This window comes from Zonotrichia leucophrys, unplaced genomic scaffold (assembly GCF_028769735.1).
Source record: "Zonotrichia leucophrys gambelii isolate GWCS_2022_RI unplaced genomic scaffold, RI_Zleu_2.0 Scaffold_35_1530144, whole genome shotgun sequence".
In the NCBI taxonomy this organism is placed as follows: Eukaryota; Metazoa; Chordata; class Aves; order Passeriformes; family Passerellidae; genus Zonotrichia; species Zonotrichia leucophrys.
This window is the reverse complement of record NW_026992240.1, coordinates 182,608-198,268: the sequence shown is the minus strand read 5'-3', so window position 1 is coordinate 198,268 and position 15,661 is coordinate 182,608. Positions and strand designations below refer to the sequence as shown.

General features: G+C 35.4%; 1 protein-coding gene across 4 annotated transcripts in view; it reads left to right on the top strand.

Annotated features, from left to right (window-relative positions):
- The window catches only part of LOC135460376 (ras GTPase-activating protein 1-like), a 170,821-nt gene that overhangs the window by 66,399 nt on the left and 88,761 nt on the right, over nt 1–15,661 (top strand). For all 4 annotated transcript variants that reach the window (XR_010443218.1, XM_064737172.1, XM_064737171.1 and 1 more), the window contains exons 9-13: nt 4,905–4,983; nt 7,317–7,437; nt 9,829–9,985; nt 12,246–12,333; nt 14,469–14,546. Coding sequence is in view for 3 of the 4 variants with exons in the window: in XM_064737172.1 (XP_064593242.1) it covers nt 4,905–4,983; nt 7,317–7,437; nt 9,829–9,985; nt 12,246–12,333; nt 14,469–14,546 (523 nt within the window). In the remaining variant the exon portion in view is untranslated. The remainder of the gene's footprint in view (nt 1–4,904; nt 4,984–7,316; nt 7,438–9,828; nt 9,986–12,245; nt 12,334–14,468; nt 14,547–15,661) is intronic.

The following is a 15,661-nucleotide window of genomic DNA, read 5'->3' as shown; positions in this document are numbered from 1 at the left end:
CCATCCCCCAAATCCTCACCCAGAGTCTCTCAGCCACATTAATGTTAACTGTAAATACTGTACAGTCACATCTCTCCCTTACATACAGTGCAACTCGTCCACCTTGCCTGCTCTGCCTATCCCTCCTGAATAGCCTGTCATAGCCATCATTCCAGCACTCCATTAGCATTGCCATCCTCAGGTGATACCATGACAACCCTTGGCTTACCTTCAGCTCTCCTGTTGGTGTCCCCTTCCTACACTGATTGTAGTTTAAAGCCCTCTCAATCAGTCCTGTGAGTTTATGAATGAGGAAGCGTTTCCCCTGTCAGGACAGATGGATCATGTCAGGTCCCAGCATACCTTGTGTTGTAGTAAACCCCTCAGGTTTAGCCAGGGCCCCTTGAAGAATAGAATGCTGACACAGCAGCAAAGAAGTTTCCTGTCTCCAGAGACATCCGCCTTGTACCTTATCCCTATAGCCATGTAAGGCAATATTGTGTTAAACCCTACTATTAGTCACTTATAGTCACTCTAACACCTTTGCCATTAGTCAAGATTAGATCCAAGCCAAGAGTATAAAAGTAGCATGCTGTACCCCTACTAACTCGGAAGAAGAAGAGCTGAGACCCTTCACGGACCCCTACAATAAAGCCATACTTGTGGAACAGCCAGCGTCTTCTGCTTCTCCTCTCTCTACCGTCTGCTAGAGCCTTAAGCCAAGAGAAAAGCTACCTAGCAAGCAAAGCTGAAATCACAAGAGCTGCCTAATCACTAAGAGCTGAATATCTCCCTGCTTGCTAGAGGCTAACCCACAGCCTTAGTCTGAAAGCGAGCTAGCTTCTAGCACCCAGTCCCCTTAGAGACTGAACTCTAGAGCTGTAACAGCTTGCATAAGATAAGACCAAGCAAAGCTCATTTATTGTGTCTCAGACTTTCCATGGTTATAAAAAGCAATATTCTGGTAGAGGCATCAGTCCTGGATCCAGATGTCTTGAGTTCACCTGTTTATTCTAAAGCCTCTCCCTCTTACTGGGAAGACTGAGGAAAATGCTACCTGTGCTTGCTTTTGGAATATAGGCAGAAACGTAGTATTACTTATACAGGTTGTGAAACTTCCAGTCCCGTGTCTGGATATGCAAACTACCTGGGAAGTAAAATGATATTTGAATGTAAGGTGACAATTTTAAAGTTTCACTTCTGATTTTAGAAGGTGGAGTAGGATAGGCATATCTCATGCCACTTTGTCCTCTCATTCTGTTTTCTTTCTGAAATCTCACCTTCCTAAGAGAGAGTTTTCCAAAAACTTGAAAAACTTAGAAGGGGTCAGCAGCACACAGGTGTGTATCTGTTGATTCCATGTCAAAGTAGAACATAAGAAATATTGACCTAACATTTATAGATTTAACAAGCTTTCAAATTATCTTTAATTTGAGAGATGAGACAATTTTCAGACTAGATGATGACTGCAGTTGTTGGAAGACTTTTTTATTTTAACTGATATATTAATCCATGTTTTGATAGGCTGAACATTATGGGCTTAACACGTATTAACATGTTCATGTCTTTTTCCTTATAATTTAATGATGTAGTGTTCTGTTTTCTGTATTCTTCACAATTTGAAATGTCAGTGATTCCAAAATTGGCCAGATAGAAACTTTCTAACACAGTTTTGAGTACTAGAAAGTAGGCATTCTTTATTGCAGCATGCTGGTCACTCAGAGGATCCTTCCGCTAATCAAGTGCCCTGAGCATCAAGTGAACAGGGGTTTTATCATACACACTGATTACATATTCATTAGCTATCCCTGCTTACTTGATGTATATGTATTACATATTAATTAGCTATCCCCACTTCCTTGGCTTTATTTTACATAGTCACACCCCTTATCAAAAGTCCTTATATGCTTCTTCAGTAGTCTTCAACATCTGGTGTCCTTTTTTAGGTGGCTGTTCCTTGAGCCCTGCTTTAGAGTAAGCGCAATATTGTTGTTTTGCATAACTTCTGCTTTGTCAGCCTTGCAGAGCTGAGCTGGCATCCTGCTTGCATTTTGCATGACTTTTGTTTGCCTAAGTTACATCCTTTATCTATTTCTCCAAGGCTGTTCTGTTCTGTTCTATTGTCCTTATCAGAGTAAAATGCTGTTCTGTTCTAATATCCTTATCATCAGCTGTTGGAATAACCCTTAATTCACCCATTAAGTATTAAAAGACCGATATTGCTTAATATGATGAGATACTTTTAAAATTATCCAAGTAGCTAGGATCTGGGCAGCCTAATAAACTATGCTAAACATTTTACAATTTCTAGTGTAACTGTAGTATAGTATTGAGACTCATATTTATTTCTCCATATCAAAGCAAGTTTAACCATTCCTTTTTATAAATTCATACTTATTTATACCTTCTTTGATGTATTTTGTGTAAATAGGATTTTGTTGATGTCAGATGTCACAGACATCTTTTCACTAAAAATCTTTTCTTGAGATTTTTTCTCTTCTGAGAAGCTGAGGCCTCAGAAACAAAATGTAAACAATGATTATCTGCTGCTGTAGAATGCAACAAGTAGATTTGTGATTAGTCTCCTGTAGATGTTTAAATTTAGTGACCAGTCACAGCAGGGCTAGCTCTCGCTCTCTGTCTGAGCCACAAATCTTTGTGATTCATTCTTTTCTATTCTTAGCTAGCCTTCTGAGAAGAAACTTCTTTCTATTCTTTTTAGTATAGTTATAATGTAATATATATATCATAAAATAATAAATCAAACGTTCTGAATATAGAGTCAACATTCTCGTCTCTTCCCTCATCCTGACAACCCTTGTGACCACTGTCACAGTCAGATGCTGAAAATATTTATAAATCCTATTTTCCTGTCGCCTTGATTCTTTTTGTGGTCTGTTCCATCTCATGCTTTGTATTTTACGTTATATAACTTGGATGACTTGATAATTCATTCTCAAGTGTATTTGATTATATGTAGTACCTTTCTGTTTATAATGTTTGGTTTGTTCAGTCATTTGGACTGCTTCAGTGGTGACAATAGATAATGACCATCTGAGTTGAGTGTGTGGGGGAGAAGAGGGCTAAAGAAATTGTATAAAGCTGCTTTATTATTGATTGCCCTCATATTGGCAATAGCTGTTCAACATGCAAAATACAGCGAGTGATTATTTTATACAGTGTAGTAAAGCTTAAATTGTCATGGTGAAAATGGCATATGCATGTTGCATATCAATAAAATTTAAATTTATTTGGGGTTTAGTAATATTGAAAAATTCAAGTCATTACAAACTTGAAAAAATAAATAATCTTCCTGTGAACATTTTTAGCTTAATGCGTATACACTAGTTCATAGCTTTAGAAGAATGAAATTGAGACAAAGCAAATAGATTTCTTTATATTGATTTAGTTACATGTAATTTATGATTGTTTTTATGATAATTTTATAGTATCCTATATTTTTCCTTTCAATAAAATTTTATCCAATTGTAATAGGCCAAAGATCTATCATGTGTGCCTCTTTGATTACATTTGCACACACAGCTAACAGTCTATATGAAATGAGAAAACACATCATGTCTGTTTTTGTTTTCTTCTGAATTACCTTATCTTCAGGTTTATATTTCATATATGACTGCTTCATCTGTGTTGATGTTAACTTCTCTTTATTACAATGTAACTTTCAATAACTGCAAAAATAAGAGCAATTCAAAGATATATTGAATTTTAGGTTGTGTCTGTCACTACTTCTTTCCTGATCCTTCAAAATAGAAATTCAACCTGACTTTGGTAATTAAAATGTAAGCTTACCCATAAAAACATGTTGCTGACTGAGTGTTTAATTTAACACAATGGTTCAGTGATTTGACGTACAATCTGTATAGTCCATGTTACAAAACCTTTTTTTGATTTCCCATTCTCATCTTCCTAAAAAAACTTGATTTCAACAGTTTGAAATATCTTCCATTCCCCTTTCTTAGTTACTCTAGGACTTTGAAAATTATTACCAATAAAATAGCAATTTTCAGCCTGTTTGGAGAGCTGAGAAATGCACGTGTTACTTGAATGTGGAAAAGGTAGTGTACTCATTTGGCATTGAGGTGGGTTGACCTTGTCTGGTTGCCATGTGCCCACCAAGACCCCTTCTCAGCCCCCAGCCCCCTCATTGGGACTGGGAGAAAAATGGGGGAAAAAACTTGTGGGTCAAGAAAAAGGCAGTTTAACAAAGAAAAGTAAAGGCTTGCACAGGGAAGCAAAGGAAAAACAATAATTTTTTTTCTCTTCTTCCCATGAGCAAGTGATGTTCAGATACTTGCTGGGAAGTAGGGCCTCAGTATGCATAGTGGTTGTTTTGGAAGACAAATGTCTTAATAATGAATGCCCTCCCCCCTCTCCCCTTCTCTTAGCTTTTATTACTGAGCACGTCATACAGTATGGGATATCCCTTTGGTCAGGTTGGGTCAGCTCTCCTGGCTATGTCCTCTCCCAAGCTCTTGCCCACCCCCAGCCTACTGGCTTTTGAGGAATGGGGTTGGAGAAACAACCTTGATGCTGTGGGAGCACTGCTCAGCAGTAGCCAAAACTGGTTGTTTATCAACATCTTTCTAGCTAAAAATACAGAGCACAGCACTGTGAGGACTGCTGTGGGGAAAGTTAACTCCATCCCAGACATACTCAATACATGCATTTTCAACATCTGATTGAAAATATTCTGTGACATTTAGAATAAATAAATGCAGTTCTGTGATTTTTCCTGACTTCAATGTATTTATTAGTAGATTGTCATTGCTGCAAATGAGATTATGATGTTTAACACTTGATTTTTATTATAAATATGTGAGGAAATGTAGTGTGATTGCATGTCTCATAGAGAGGAAAAACTAATTGATTTAACATTTTAAATATTGTTTTTCTTATTTGAACAGTATTGCAGAGATCATTGAACATTATAGAAAAGAACAGATTGTTGAAGGATATTACCTTAAAGATCCTGTTCCAATGCAGGTAAAACTTAATCTCTGAGCGCTTGTTATTGAAGGTATTTACTTAGTCCTCAAATATTTATAATATAGGAACTGAATTATTACACAGGTATCCATTGTAGTTAAACAACATCATTCCCTCCTGAATTTTTGTTTTGAGTTTGTGTTTCTTTTATTTTATTTTCATATGCATTAGTTTATCTATTGGCTTGTAATAAACAAAAGTTATTAGTTTTGTCTGTGCTCTGGGGTGTAAATGCTCCATCTTGTGCCCCTAACTCTGGTCCCTGAACTAGGCTGCTCTCTATTCTTCTGTGTCTAATATCTTTCTTCCCTCAAAAAAATCTGTATGAAAAGAAAATCTTCAGAGATGATCAAGGGGCCAGGATTACAGGGTGTGTTCAAGAACATTGTTGCCCTGTAGCATAAATTCATCCTAAGAGACCACTGATAATAAACATACTATATTGTCTAGTTTTTCCTAAAGTTATAACTAGTTCAAAAGTATAGTTTTATCCTTTCTTCCTATGTATTCGTCAACTTTCCTGTTTTGATGGTTAGAAATTTGTTTTTAATTTCTAACCTAAATAGTTACCCCTTTGTTAGAGCTATTATATTAATTCAAGGGCATTCCTTTGTATTATTTTTTAGTCAGCTCACTAAGATGAGCATACCAAAATCTGATTTTGTCTCTTCATAAGATTCTTGTAGCTGTCCTACTAGCACCATATTCCAGTGTGAGTATGTTTCTTGAATGTAATGAACCAGAACAGCTCAATGTCATTAGTAATTCCTTTTTTCTGTGAGAGTGTTTACCAGATTGCAGAAGGTTATCTGTGTCTTATCCTAGAACATTATCTGTGTCATTACCGTACCCACATTGTATTATATTGTTTGCTATCGGTAAGTGTCAACAAGAGCAAATTTTATCTTGTATTAGTAGACTTATTATTCTAGCTGCTTGGGTTTTTTTCTGCTGACTTGTCATCAATGCTTCCCAGTTTTCTGCTTCTATTAGCTCATGCTCTTCAATGCGTTTGAGACAAATGTGAGGAAACTTGAATTCAGAGACTGATCCTTGAAAAGCTTCACCCAATAACTTTCCTTGCCCTCTATCATTCTTTTTGGATTATGACGATCATCTTCCTTTTGGCACTTTGTCTATCCAATTATGGTTCCTGTATAAATAACTTTCTCTGTGTTGACTAATTTTCCATGTGAGACTGCATCAAATTATTTTAAGTTATTAAGATATATGTGTGACTTTCCTTTGTTAAAAAAAAAGATATTGGTGGTGTAATTACCACATACTGTCATGCTCTGTTTGTGAAGAAAAAAACCCCACAAGTCTTTCATGCTGTTGCTTCAATCTAGTAGACTTCCTGTTTCTAATTTTGAAATTTACTTTAAAACATTTTTCACTAGATGTGTTGTTTTTTATGTTATTTTTTCCATAGATATGTTATGGAGATTATACTGAGTTAGTATAAACTTGGATATTGTTTCTATTGTCAGCCCTGTAATTCCTATTACTGAAATGTTTTTCATCTTGCCTTTGTCATATTTTTTAAAACCATGATTCTTATAGAATAGAGGAGAGAAAAGTAAAGTATTTAGTATGGAGCTAGTGCATATCACTTCTTCTTGATACTGTTCTCTGTATGATAGTCTTGCTTTTCATGTTTTCTTATGGCTAAAGAACTTTTGCTGATCAGCTGACTTGGTAAGGCCAAACTTGGCTTGGCTTTTGGCCATTGTAGCTGGGTAACATTATTTCCAGATCTTCGTTTTATATGTGAATTTATCCTTTTTCAATGTCCTGTTTCTACTTTCTCCTCTTGCTTTTTGTTAGAATGACAGTCATTTAGTGTATGAGTGCTAATAAGATTAGTGAGGAACTGTGCACTAGCTGTGTGTTAATAATTCAGTTTTTATTGTGATCTATACCATTCTTGTTGGTTCAGAGTTTATCCTTAATTACTCAGTCTCAAAATCCATGGTAGAAGACAGAAGTTAAAGAACCTTTAAAGATTTATGTAAATTTTGCATAAATTGCTGAAAGCTATTTAGTATTAAAAAACATAAATACAGATGATACTTTTTGAAAATTAGTCTGTATTTAAACCTTGTTTTTCTTTTCATATTATAATTGTGGCCTAATCATTCCACAAGAAGTAGTCATATTACATTTCTACCAAATGTAGTGTATTAAATTATATTGATTTGTTAAGATACATGAGAGAATAAGGAATTAGTAGGATTCAATAAAAGTTTGGTTGCAGCTGCATAGTATGCAATTGTTTCACAGTGATTTCTGAGCTTAAAAAAAATGTTGATTTCTTCCTTGTTTACCAGCATCAAGAACAAGTGTTTAATGATACAGTCGATGGAAAAGAAATCTACAATACAATTCGTCGCAAAACAAAGGATGCTTTTTATAAAAATATTGTCAAAAAAGGATATCTTCTAAAAAAAAGTGAGTTCTGTTTGATTTTATAAAATGTACTTTTTTTCTAAAAGATGCAGGTATGTATGCAAATTTTGTGTAGTAGTGGTACTAGCAGAGGCAAAATTGAAGTGAGCAAAAGGTTGTTTATGACGGGCTGTGGTGGACCTATGATGATCAAGTTGAAAATTAAGGCTGAATGTTTTTTTCAAACTGTACTGTGCTTTATGTATGAATTAGTTCAGAACCTTATCAGTTTTATTCGGTGAACATTAAAGAATGAGTGATTTTTTTTTGTTGTTTTAGTCAATGGCTAAATCCACATTGTACTGGCACATCTAATTTGTCTTCCAACAAACCTCAACATATTGATCTCTGGGTATTAACTTTTTTTTTAACATTTTTTTTTTAAATGGTTAAATTTTTTTAATATGTATTTTTGGGGCATGGTTCTGATCCAGATTTGCATATACTGTATTCCCATTTCTGGTTTTTAGTAATTTTAAGATATTGTGATGCAATTTGTTATGCTGATCAGTTGGCAAGAGTTTAGAAATAAATTTATCATGTAAAGAGAACTCTGTTTCTTACTTAAAATAGCCATAATAAATGAGATTGTTTACAGCATCATACATTATTTGCAAAATATAGTCTTCTCACTGATATGAACAGAGTTCATGCACACTTGTTTAATCCTGTTGAGATTAATGAAAATGTTTAGTGAATGTAGCGGTTTCAGTTCGAAACCAGGCAGAAACGCCAATTTCGTGTAATGGTTTTGGTTCACCAATTTGGATTTCCTGGCCAATGCACCAAATAATGTTATGAATTTAGTGCTGGCCCAATGCCAATGCAGCCAATAAAATTATTTACTCATTTTCTGCTATGAAATAAGGATTTAGGACGAGGAGCAGAGAAGGCTCAAGCTTTAAAAGGCATAAAGAAAACTGTATTACAGAACTAAAATAAAAAAAACAATAAGAAATCAGAATAAACCTTTAAAACACTTTCCCCCCCCCAACTCCTCTTTCCTTTCCCCTGATAATGTAAAGAAACAAAACCTGGTATTTTCAGTCAGTTTACCACCTCTAAAATAGTTGTTATTCAGTTCACTCAGGGAAAGGCGTCTCTCTTGCTATGCCATGGAGACTTCACTTCTCCACAAGAAAGAGTTCTCCCATGCTTTTTAATTTCCACGAATAGGAGCCACCTGGGAAGTCCCTCCCATCTCTTGCAGCCATCCCACAGCTGCGTTCCTGGGCCATGTCAACTTATTGGGGTGCCATTTTTAAGGATGAGCTGTTCTAGCATAAAAGCAAAAGTTCTCTTCATCTATCTCTGGGAACAGAGGTCTTCTTCTATTCCTGAGGCAAGGTTTCTCATCGTTCTCATTTCTCTCTGTTCAAACTTTGCATTTGATCACAGCTACTGCAACATCTGGTTATTTCAACACTAGTGCTTCTGTTTATGGCTGTGGTTAGAATGCTACATCCCCCCAATGCATTTAATGAGTTACAGGGTAAAAGAGTCTGATGTATCAATTATATTCTTCTCCATAGCCTTACATGAGGATTTCAGCCCAAAACTAAGGCATCTCCTCATTCTCCTCCCATCCGGAATTTGACTTCTTTACTGACCTCAGTGCCTCATGTTGTCTTCTATGTGTCTTCACTCTTTTCTTCCACTTGAGAGAGGATCGATGTTTTGCAAGTTTCATCCGTGCAGTGAAAGAGTTAATATCTCACCCAGGCCTGCGGGTGGTCATGTGGTCTCTGCTACGCTGTGGCTGAAGCATTTATGGTGATTTATTTCAGGCCGCGCTGAAGGAGGGGGGTGTGGTTGGGATCTCAGCAACTAGGCTAGGGTTCAGCTGCAGTACGCTGGGGTGGATGGCCTCCTCTTCCTTTTCCGGCAGCCACTGGGGCCGAGGCTCCGCTGCCTCCCCTCCCCCGCCCAGCCACCGGGCCGGGGGGGGGGGGGGGGGGAAGAACTTTCTTTAAAGGCCGGAAGTAAAAGAGCTTATCCCGGGCTTGTTAGTTTTAAAATGTGAATCTCACAGAAGCAGATCTAGCTTTCTTAATGCTTTAACAGGTTGCCAGTTCTCAGAGCTAGCCAGCTATTACTTTTGCTAGGCACAGAGGAAGATATTAACAGCTCCTCTCAGAAAAATCACTTCTGTGGGTGGCTCCAATGCAAAACCGGCACAGTGAACCATCTAAAATTGTACTTCAGTCTGTGAAGAGGGTCTAGTTTTAGCTACATGCTGAAAAAAATTATTATGTGTACTGATATTATTACTTAAGCATAATTAACTGTATGCTGTTCTTCTGTTTGTATTTTGGCAAAAACTTTACTGCTCTCTTTTTCCTTCATTTATCGAATTTACATTTTCTTTAAAACAATATTGTGCTTTCCTTACAGGTAAAGGGAAGAGATGGAAAAACTTGTACTTTATATTGGAGGGAAATGATGCCCAGCTTATTTATTTTGAAAGTGAAAAACGAGCCACAAAACCTAAAGGATTGATAGACCTTAGTGTGTGTTCGGTCTATGGAGTACACGACAGTTTATTTGGCAGGTAGGGCACTGGCTTTTAATTCTTGTACATACAGCAGGACAGCTAACTACTAGCTTGAGGCATATACAAGATACAAACAATTCGTCACTAATGAACAAGTTGGCCTGGCACAATACACTTGGGTTTTGATACCTGAGCCCTGGTTACTGTCCATATGTGGGGTTTTTTTGGTTGGTTGTTGTTTTAGGGTTTTTTTAGCTTTGGCTGATTGTGAAATGCAAGTATTGTGACTCTTGTTTCATACTGCATTTTATTCCATAGTTGATGTAGATTGCAAGAACATATGTAAACAAATTTAACTGATTATTGGAAACTTAAGCCATGGCAGCTTGATTGCTAGTAACTGCTCATAAACAGCTTCTAGTAAGAAATTTTGGAATTTAAGATTTTTCTCATGTAATATGATGTGATAATGATTTGGCCTTTTGCACTGTCATTTTTCAATATTGTGTATTAATTGTTCTACATGTATTAAAAAGATTATGAAGCAACAGTATTGACTGTTTCAATCCGATTGAACGAAGAATTGATACGATCAAGAATTTTGTCCGTTCTGAAAGATCTACATTCATTTGTTGATAGGTATTGGAAAGCTAAATTAAGTAGATAATGTGTCAATGGTTTTCTGTTTAGGAATCAATAAGAATCAGATTAAACCAACCAATGTTAGAGGAGCAAGTTAGTTCATATAAGCAAACATTTTAAAAATTATTTTTGGAAGAGAGCATTTTCACAGTTTCATTTACTGTACTAAATATGTCAACTGCAAGTGATTTGATTGTTGGCAAAGACATTGAGAATCAAACTAATTCTTGATATCATTGGTAACTAGGATGAAAGAGATCACACTTTTCTCATTGTTAATTATAAAAAAAATATGTAGTCCTGTGTGATATAGAAGAAAAAGATGCATTTACTCCTGCAAATGTTATTTTTTTCATAACAGATGGAAAATCACATTAAACAGCAGCTCTAGTTATTCCATGCATCTTAATATTTATTAAGAGCATTTCATCAACCTAAAGTCTTTTCACATAGATTATGTGAAGATAGATGTTTAAAATTAGTGGTATTTCTTAAGCTGCAAAGATCTGGTGTTCTTGTAGCATCTGATTTTTATACATGTTGCAATCATTTTGAAAGATCTGTGCAACTATTGCAATGAGGAGCCATACATATGAGGGTACCGTTAAAAAAAATACTGAAATATTCCTCATGAAAGTTGGCAATTATACACGAAACTTTGGTGGAGACTGTAAACAAGGAGTGTTTTGGTTAATGATGACTGTTGAGCCACTTCTAAGAAACGCTGTACTGTGAGTTAAAATATATTTGGATAATAAGTAACACTGAAACTGTGGGTAAAAAATGTATGGTTGCACCTGCTTGGGAAAACTGTTGATGAAGAACTGTAGTTGAGACAAAATTCCTCTTATTTTTGCCACCTACTTAAAATATCTTTCCCTTTTTCTCAGTAGTACAGTGAGAGCTGTAGCTTTGCATGTCATGAGTAGCCCCTGACCCAGCTACTTTTTGCCCCCCTCCTCAATCCTCCTGTGTGCATGGCCAGAAAATGCCATGCCAGTATTTACCTAAACAGTGGATGGGGGGAAGGGAAGACTGAAATATCATATGCCAATGAAGTAAGATCCTTCATGTAACTGTGTTTGGGAGAGCCAAATCACCTTGAAGGTAATGTGGAAGACTCAGTGTACTTGTAGTGTGCAACTTTTTATGTAACAGTACAAATTTTTTTTTTTTTAAATTTCTGGACAAATGAGTGTACATACATAAAATGGAGAAGATGTTATACTCACATTTTAAAGCTTTAAAAGTTTCTATGACACATGATCCAGTACACATTTAATTGGTTGTGAGAGCTGTGGAACACATTCAGATAAAGAAGTCCTTATATTAATATAGTTTCCTGAACTCCTAAAACAACAAATCCATAACGCATGATTAAGTGCTTGGGGTGTAATGCTGAACCTCTGCATAATTTAAAATGTTTGTGGTGAATAGTCCTCATAAAAGACTAATGCTATCAGATGCATTTTGCCTCAAGTGTAAGTCAGTGTATATGTATATTCCATACAAATTGTTCCAAGTTTCTTAAATATTCTGAAACAAACTAGTTGAACTATAGTGCAGTTTTCTTGAAATTGCATTGTTAATTCCAACCAAAATGCACTTTTGAAGCATGTAGAGATATTTCTTGTTGTTTTTTTTTTCTGACATGTTTGTTTTGTTTGATTTTAAGGCCGAACTGTTTTCAGATAGTAGTTCAGCACTTCAGTGAAGACCATTACATCTTTTACTTTGCAGGAGAAACTCAAGAACAAGTGCAGGTGAGAGCTTTTGTTGATAAATATAATTTTAAAAGCAATTTTTTGTTTTGTAGTGTTTAATAATATTATCTTTCTCTAATAGAAAGCAAGTGTACAATGTATGGCGGCTATGTCTACATTAGCAAATATTTCCATGCAGTAATAGCAGATCTGTAAGGGATATAGCTGGTGATGATAATCCAGCACTTACATTACCTATGCTTTAGGGATTACACCTTGGTGAAGTTCTAGTCTGGTCCCATGGACTGAACTTCCATAAGTTTCAATTAGATATTTCTGGAGAATATATTTTGGAGTAGTTCAATGAAAAAAAAATAAAGTTTGCTTTCCAGTACTCTTCCAAATAATGAACCAGAGCATGCTAAGTGGGACTTTTGCTTCAAGAGCACATTCCCGATAAGAACTAAAATGCAAAGGAGGTATGCCCACCAATCAAAATCTGTTGAACCATTAACAGTTATTTGTCCTTAGGCCCTGATCCTGCATAAAATGAAGGTATTTTTGTGTTTTATATTGGTATCATTTAGTTATTAGCTCTCTTAACAGTTAATGTTTGCTGATTAAGAAGTGTAGGAATGGAGTTTAATTCTCTAAAAGTCACTCACTAAAAGGAGAGCATATGGAAGATGTGATATTGTTCTTAGTCATCAAGTTGTTTTGGTATTCCAGAGCTCTGAAACAGACATTTTGTGTCAGAAGTCAAGCTATGCATTTGATTTTATTTAAGAATGTGTAGTAGGCAGAATAACCTGTCAGGACATGCAGAATGTCCTGTCCTGTTTTCTGAACATTTGGTACAATCTGCTTTTGGTTTAGATTTGCTTAACACTTAAGATGTTCACTGCATTTATACAGAATACTGGGATTTCTTTTATAAAATGATTCTGGTTCAGGTAGGTCAGATGTTTTACTGATGCTTATGTTCTCAGAAGTAACAGCTGTCTGTACTTTGTAACATTTCACAGAAGAATAGTTTTGTTGTCATATGAAGGAAAATTGTATGGTTTTCATATAATGTGGTAAATATCAAAGCAGCTGTCTAATGGATTGCATGTGTTCTGAGGTTTGTACAAACCATTATGTCAATGTAATGTAGTGTAGTGTTAGCCTCATATACATGATATATGTTAGCCTCATGACATAACTAGTGTCATTGTGCATACTATGGTGCACTGTTCAGACTTGCTGCTGTAAACTGTGATGTTTAAGGGGATGGATTTTTCTGTTAAAAGGGAGAATAAAGATTACTATCTAGGAAACATTTAGATTAATTTAGAGTGCTTAGTAAGTTCTATGGTTCTTTATTTGCTTTTTCTTATTTGAATAAGAAAGCAAGCTAATAAAAATCTGATGCATAGTTGACAGTTTCTTGTTTTATGGAATGTTTTGAAAGCTTAAACTTCACTCCCAAAGTAGTTTACTTGAGAATAGCTGCAATATTGAATGTAGCTGTATTTTAAAAATTATTAAATTGCACTTTGAGAGTAGCTAGCAGATCTTTGACCTACACCTTTATAAATGTTAGTCAAAGCCTAAATTTTGTGCTTCATGAGAATTTACAAAATTTGACAGTGTGGGATGTGAAAACATGAGAAATGAGGCTATAGCATATCTTCCACCTTCCCAAGTATCTACTCTGCTTTATGCATTTGTGAGCAGAGAGAATGGGGGTGAAGGTTATACTTTTCAGTGTTTTCCTATTAATGCTGCTTTGTTTTTTGTTTGAAGCACACAGAGTAAATACAACTGCATATTAGAATACAGGAGAGAATGATCAGAACAGTTTGACTTATCTGTTATTTTCTCAGAAGCAATCAAGTCTTGCTTCATTTTATATACCATTTTTTATTTAATTAAGTATGACTAATCTGGAAAATGGATAAAGGTCTCTGTATATCCATTAGTAATGCTTGATATTTCTAAAAGGAGAAACTCAAATTTGCAAATGTCTTTTTAGATTTACTGAGAAATATATGAATTTTGCTTTATTATTTAAAGTTTCATACTCTGAGTTGTATACAAGTTGGTTCTTTTTAAGCTAAAGAAACAACTTCAGATAGTTTTTGATATATCAGTTCTATTGCAAGAAGCCGTATCTGACTTTTTGTTGCACTGTTTTGTGCCTTATCTTTTAGGACTGGATGAAGGCTCTGCAGATGTTTTGCAGTTTAAGGAAAAACAGTCCAGGGACATCAAATAAACGTCTACGTCAGGTGAAGCTATATAGATACGGGGAGGGGGGAAGAGGGGGAGAGGTTGCCTCCTTGTTGCAAAATGATAATATATGTCAGAACTTTCCTTTCAACAATAGTAAATCCTACATGTGCTTTCTTTTTCTTGGAGTTATACAGTACCTTTGTTAAACCAACGGGAATGACTTCCACTCTATTATGATATCTATATGCACAAAGATCAAAATGGTGTTTAGGCAACTGGCAGGTGTTTTGCTAGGTAATAATTTCTGATCACATTAAGGAAAGGTGTCAACAATTCAGCATTTGTATTGTCTTAACTCTTGCAGTTCACCAGATTTGACAGACATGTCACTTGTAACCAAAATAATTGTATAACTAATATATTAATTTTTCAGTGACAAATACATGCTTAACTGTGATGGTGGTGTATATTCTTTTGATTTCTTGAGAGTACTGTTGTGTCCAGAATTTCTTTCAGAGGTAGAGGATAGATAATAAATGACTACATAAGTGATGATTGAAAAATAATGGGAATCAAGAATCCCTAGTATCTTTGAATGCTATGAATGTTGGAAGCAGCTGCTTTACCATTCTATAGGAAAAAGAATACATTTTATGGGTTTTTTAGGAAATGCAAAATTATTCTGTGGTCAACATTTAAGATGACTGAATACTTCTGAAAAAGTAAACTAAATTAGGTCAATTGAGATATGAATGGCAGAAGAAATTTGGAGCCAAAAAAGCAAAGCACCTACAGAGTGATCATCTGAAATAATTCTGTATTTGCAAACGCAAAGCAAATATTAGGCTGCATGAAGAAATAGTATAGAAGATAGATACTATTTCATATTTATGGTATGCTCATTTAGGATACAGATAATTTTGATCATCTTATATCAAATGTATAAAGAAAATGAGAAAACTATAGGCTGGAATGAGTAAAAGAATTTCCAGGCAAATAAGTATGGGAAGTATTGAACTATTTAGAGGTGAAAACTATAAAAAGCATGAATGATCAAGGTAGATGAAGTGTATAAAGATCAGAAATCATACTTCCATGACTGCCTTACAGAAGTTATATCAGTTTCAGGGTTCCTCAAACTGTCCTTTAAAATTTCGGGTACTGAATATTT